Source organism: Elaeis guineensis, chromosome 3, assembly GCF_000442705.2.
Source record: "Elaeis guineensis isolate ETL-2024a chromosome 3, EG11, whole genome shotgun sequence".
Classification (NCBI taxonomy): domain Eukaryota; kingdom Viridiplantae; phylum Streptophyta; class Magnoliopsida; order Arecales; family Arecaceae; genus Elaeis; species Elaeis guineensis.
The window spans coordinates 3,901,822-3,907,726 of NC_025995.2; the positions used below are offsets into that span (position 1 = coordinate 3,901,822).

General features: G+C 41.0%; 1 protein-coding gene across 5 annotated transcripts; it reads left to right on the top strand.

Moving 5' to 3' along the window:
• The first annotated feature begins 222 nt into the window (after positions 1 to 222).
• LOC109505218 (uncharacterized) lies at positions 223 to 5,408 on the top strand. Of its 5 annotated transcripts, none has more exons than XR_012139544.1 (3): positions 223 to 4,523; positions 4,618 to 4,745; positions 5,037 to 5,408. XR_012139544.1 is itself a non-coding variant. In XM_029262207.2 (3 exons), the coding sequence occupies exon 1, from the start codon at positions 329 to 331 to the stop codon at positions 4,481 to 4,483; it is 4,155 nt and encodes a 1,384-aa protein (XP_029118040.2). In that variant the 5' UTR covers positions 223 to 328; the 3' UTR covers position 4,484; positions 4,618 to 4,655; positions 5,037 to 5,408. The 5 variants fall into 5 exon arrangements, 2 of the variants coding, with proteins under 2 accessions (XP_029118040.2, XP_019703174.2); XR_012139545.1 differs by having other exon boundaries at positions 4,618 to 4,655; XR_012139546.1 differs by having other exon boundaries at positions 223 to 4,484.
• The last annotated feature ends 497 nt before the right edge of the window (positions 5,409 to 5,905 follow it).

Genomic DNA, 5,905 nt, shown 5'->3' on the forward strand with positions numbered 1-5,905 from the left:
TGCTCCATGGCCCACACATTGTTCTACTTGCAATGTTTCTGGCCGATCTTTATCGATTCCATTGAGTGCATGGTTGTCCGACTCCAAGACCTAGTCTACTCCATCACCATCAAACCAGCTGGCTCCCCAATAATGCACCAGACCTCCACCAATAGCATGTCCCCGACTACTTTTCTCCGATAATTCTTCTCTTGGCTCCCTCCTGTCACATCTTTTTGGAGAAGTCCTCGCCACTTCTCAATTACGATTGAACCACCACATACAAGTCTCCATTTATTTGAATCAAGACCTCAGTGGAGAAGATCAAAGCTTTTGTTAGTTCTCCGATATGGTTCTCCAATCATCCTCTAGAATCATGGCTGAATTTGCGGTAACAGCTGCCAGTCCTGTTGTCAAAATGGTGGTGGAGAAGTTGGCCTCTGGGCTATGGGAGCAGCTGGGACTGGCGAGGAGTGTTCACACTGACTTTGAGAAGCTGCAGAGCATGCTATCAAGGATCAAGGCCGTGCTTAATGTTGCCGAGAGGAGATCCATTAATGATGAAGCTGTGTTTGATTGGCTGAAGAAGCTCAGAGATGCTGCTTTTGATGCTGATGATGTGGTCGACGAGTTCCAGACTGAAGCGCTGCGGCGAAGAATAGAGAGACGTGACCACATGACTGGAAAGGTGCGTGACTTCTTTTCCTCAAACAATCCAATTGCATTTCGATATAAGATGGCTCGCAAGATAAGAGAGATTAGGGAGAGATTTGATGAAATTGCAAAGGAGAACAAGGATTTTGATGGGATTGTGCAATCTGAATCTGATAGGCCTGTGAACCGTGAGACCAAGTCATTAGCTGTTGAATCTGAAATTTATGGAAGGGACACTGAAAAAAATGAGGTGATACAAATCTTAGTCGACAAAGACAATGACAAAAATATCTCAGTCCTCCCAATAGTTGGCCTCGGTGGTATTGGAAAGACTACCCTGGCTCAAACAGTCTATCATAATGATAGGATTGAGCAGCACTTCGAGCTTCGAATGTGGGTGTGCGTGGGTGAAAATTTTGATGAAGAAGTGGTCTTGCAGAAAATGACTGTACAGGTTCCAGGGGAACCAAAAAATTCGTCCATCCTGGAGACCAAGTCATCTTTCTTGGAAAAAGAATTGAGAACAAAAAGATTTCTTTTGGTTCTTGATGATCTGTGGAATGAAGATGACTTGGAATGGGAAAAACTAAAACCCTTGTTCGAGCATGCCAAATTAGGTAGCAAGATCATTGTAACGACACGCAGCGAACGTGTTGCTTCTATAGCTGGAACCATCGTCCCACCATGCAGACTTCAAGGGTTAGGAATTGATTGCTGTTGGACTCTGTTCAAGCAAAGGGCATTTAGGTCTGAGACGGAAGAAGATAACCCCGAATTGGTGGAAATTGGACGGAAGATCATTAAAAAGTGTGGAGGTTTGCCTTTAGCAGCAAAAGTTCTGGGAAGTCTGATGAACTCTTACACAAAGGTACACGAGTGGTCCGCTATCTGCAAAGATTTTGAAGCAGGAGGGTTACCAATAGGCGAAGATGGAATTCTCCATGTACTAAAGTTGAGTTATGATCATTTACCTTCTCACTTGAAGCGGTGTTTCACTTACTGTTCTGTGTTCCCGAAAGATCATATATTTGAAATGACGAGATTGATTCAGTTGTGGATGGCCGAAGGACTCATTGATACATCACGTACTTCCCAAAATGCAGAGGACATTGGCAAGCAATACTTTGATAATTTGTTGTCGAGATCATTCTTTCAAGATGTCCAAATGTATGAGAAAATTAATCTAGTGACTTGTAAGATGCATGATTTAGTCCATGATCTTGCATGTTCCATCACAAAGGATGAAGCTTTAGTCATGCAGGGGGGTAAGAAGAGCATTTCACTAGTTGAATGTCGTTATCTATCGATACCATATTCTTCTGGGTCATCAATTGATTTCAAGACAACTTATGAAGCCAAAAAATTGAGATCGCTGATTTTGTTGGGGGCAAAATATTGTAGTAACGTTGATGTGGATGAATTTATCTTCAATGCAACAAAAACTTTCACCCAGTTACGTGCATTGGGTTTAAATTCTCGTGGATTTGCGAAGTTGTCTAATAGAATAAGCAGATTAAAGCATCTACGGTTCCTTGCCCTATCACATACTATGATCACAACATTGCCTGCCTCGATCACCAGACTTTACAATTTGCAGACATTGAATCTTTCCCATTCCGAGATGCTAAAAGAATTGCCTGAAGGTATAGGTAACTTATGCAATCTTAGATATATGGATATATCATGGTGTCCTCAGATTACAACGTTGCCTGCCTCGATCACCAGACTTTACAATTTGCAGACATTGAATCTTCGAGCTTGCCACATGCTAGAAGAATTGCCTGATGGTATAGGTAACCTATGCAATCTTAGATATATGGATATATCATCGTATATTAAGATTACAACGTTGCCTACCTCGATCACCAGACTTTCCAGTTTGCAGACATTGAATCTTTTCGATTGCAGGATGCTAATAGAATTGCCTGAAGGTATAGGTAACCTATGCAATCTTAGATATATGGATATATCACGGTGTCCTAAGATTACAACGTTGCCTACCTCGATCACCAGACTTTCCAGTTTGCAGACATTGAATCTTTCCTCTTGCTGGATGCTAGAAGAATTGCCTGAAGGTATAGGTAACCTATGCAACCTTAGATATATGGATATATCAGAGTGTAGTAAGATTACGATGTTACCTACCTCGATCATCAGACTTTCCAGTTTGCAGACATTGAATCTTTTCAATTGCAGAATGCTAGAAGAATTGCCTGAAGGTATAGGTAACCTATGCAACCTTAGATATATGGATATATCATGGTGTGAGCGTGTTACAATGTTACCTACCTCGATCACCAGACTTTCCAGTTTGCAGACATTGAATCTTTCCTATTGCAGGATGCTAAAAGAATTGCCTGAAGGTATAGCTAACCTATGCAACCTCAGACACCTAGATATAACAGAATGTTACCATCTGGCTTGCATACCTCGTGGCCTGGGCCGGTTGAGTAACCTTGAGACATTGACGATGTTCATTGTTGCTCAGGAGAATGGGCACACCATCGCGGAGCTGCAACATCTGAACTCTATTCGTGGTAGCTTGAAAATTAAAAATCTGCATCATGTGAAAGATCCAGATGAAGCCATGCAAGCAAACCTGAGGGCAAAGACGAGATTGAATCGCCTGAGTCTTGAATGGAACGAAGGTGGGGATGAGGAACATGAACCATCATCTACTGAAGTGGAAGTGGCAGAGGGTGTATTTGAAAGGCTCCAACCTCACCATAATCTGGAGAAGTTGGAAATCTATTCTTATATAGGCACCAGATTCCCCAATTGGATGTCACCTTCTTTCCCGAATCTAGTTGAGCTTACAATGGGGAACCTCAAGAGGTGTGAACATCTTCCACTTGGTCCATGGCCCTCATTAAAGAGTCTGAGATTGTATTCTATGCATGCCGTGAGGAGAATCGGAGAAGAGTTTTATGGGGATGGTGGCGGCATCACATTCCCGTCACTAGAGGATTTGACTTTAGAAGACATGCCCAATTTGGAAAAATGGCATGCAGAATCATGCCCTCGCCTTACCAAGTTGGAGATAAGTTCATGCCCCAAATTAGTCGTTATCCCATGCTCCATGGAGACTCTTACAATAAGAAGCAGCAATGAGATGCTGTTATCAGCAGGGAGCCTTGCAAAGTTGTCCAAACTCAGATCTCTACAAATTTTTCGCTGCGGAATATCATCATCATCATCATCTGGGTGGTGGGATGGGCTGCAATGCCTCACCGCCCTGGAAAAGTTACGAATTGTACAATGTGATGAGCTAACGTGTTTGCCCGAGGATATTATGTACCTGCCCTCACTCCAAACCCTTCAGTTAGTGAGAAACAGAAATCTAAGGAGTCTAGAGAGAGGAGGAAGGAAGCAACAGCAGCCCACCCCCTTCTTCACTACCCTCCAATATTTATATATACAAGAATCCGGCATGTTGACTTCTTTGCCAGAGTGGGTAGGAGGCCTCACCTCACTCCAAGAGCTGAATATCTCCGACTTGCCCCAGCTAGCAATGCTGCCAGAAGGCCTACGACACCTCACCGCACTCCGACAGCTGAATATCTCCAACCTGCCCCAGCTGAAAATGCTCCCAGATGGCCTACAACTCCTCACCGCACTCCAATACTTGTGGATTGGAGGCTGTCCCCAGCTAGTGAGGCGATGCAAGAGGGAGACAGGCGAGGACTGGCACAAGATTGCTCACATCCCACACATCTCCATCTGGCCAAGCATACGAGAGGAAGAAGATAGAAGGGAGGAAGAAAATAGCGAAGAAATGAATGAAAGACGCACCTTCGCTGCAAAATTTCTTGATCGATTTGGGTTTGCACGCTGCACGGGTCATAGCTGAGGTGCTAACAATCCCATTCACAGGCAAACTACCTTTTCTGGTGTGACACTTTTCTTTTTGCTCTCCTTTCTTTATTTTTTAATCTTTTTTCTACAAAATTGTTCTCCATTTTTGCACTTATTGTTTGTTATCAGAAATCGGTGGTATCTGGTACAGAGGAGAGAAGTGGAAGGTATTCTCCTTTTGAATTATATTAGTTTTCTCTCTTCCTAAAAAAGAACGTCACCATTTGTCCACCGGCTTTTCTCTTGCATATGACTTGGTAATTTATTAAATTTCTCTTTCTATCGTTTTAGATTCTCATAATCTACTCTGAGTCATAGTCACAATTGATTAAATTAAGTTGGATCCTATTTGTTGCTTCATTTATGACTGTTGCCATTTTGCTTGAAAATTGTTAGATTCATCCAAATATATACCAACTGGATTGCTTCCTTGTTCTCATATATTTTACCATTTTATACAAAATCTGTGAGAGTGATTAGAAGGTTCATACAATTTTACTACGTTATGGAATCTCTAATTTAGTTCTCCTTTATTTGCCCATGGACAGATCTTCCTAGATTGTACTCTGGTTCAAGGAGCTCCATCATTGTTATCTTTAAGGAGCTTGATGATCATGCCGATCCACCATTAAAGCCTTGCGGAGCTTAATTTAGCGCTTGCAAATCTTTTATAGCCTCCAGAGAGATGATGCTAAAAGGAAGGAGTCAAAAAGCATCAGAGTGCTTGCTTTCAATTCATAAACAAAGATACCCATATTTGCTTCTATTTCTGTTTATTTGGTCTTCCGTCATGTGCTGTCTATTATCGTTATTATAACAATGTCACAGTTTCTTTTTTATTTCTACCTTTTCTTTTTATAGTACACTCATGTACGGTTTCATTAGAATTATATTGTTAGAATGTCATCTAAGATTTTTGATGTCCCTTGTCTTTTGCTTTATCATTTTCTCAAACAAGAATTCCCATTATTCCTTCAGTTGTGTTCCGAGAATGAATGGATTCCATAGATTGTTTGATCTTTTGCTGTTATTGGTGTATTGTTTCATCAACAGCATAACACTCAATTTTCTTTCATATTTATTTATTATATAACATCCGGATTATATTGTATCATCTTCAAATCATGTTGCATTATTAGTTATTTTCATTTTTCAGAAATAAATATTTAAAATTTCTTCATTTTTATAAAAATGTCATGTGTTAGTAAATACTACCAATAAGTGATGATGCCTTCGCTTTCGCTACCTCGGAACTCTTACAAAACCTTCTGATCCAAATAATGTCTTACACCATGATTGCATATGGCATCACAAAGAATGCCCGTCAAAGAAAAATTCCTTAGGATAAGGTAAGCGATACTTCTGAAGATAAGGTAAGCAATCAGGCTTGAGGTGATAATCTTTTATCACAACGCCT

Coding starts and splice junctions, on each gene's coding strand:
- LOC109505218 (XM_019847615.3), top strand. CDS start 329: ATGGTTCTCCAATCATCCTCTAGAATCATGGCTGAATTTGCGGTAACA.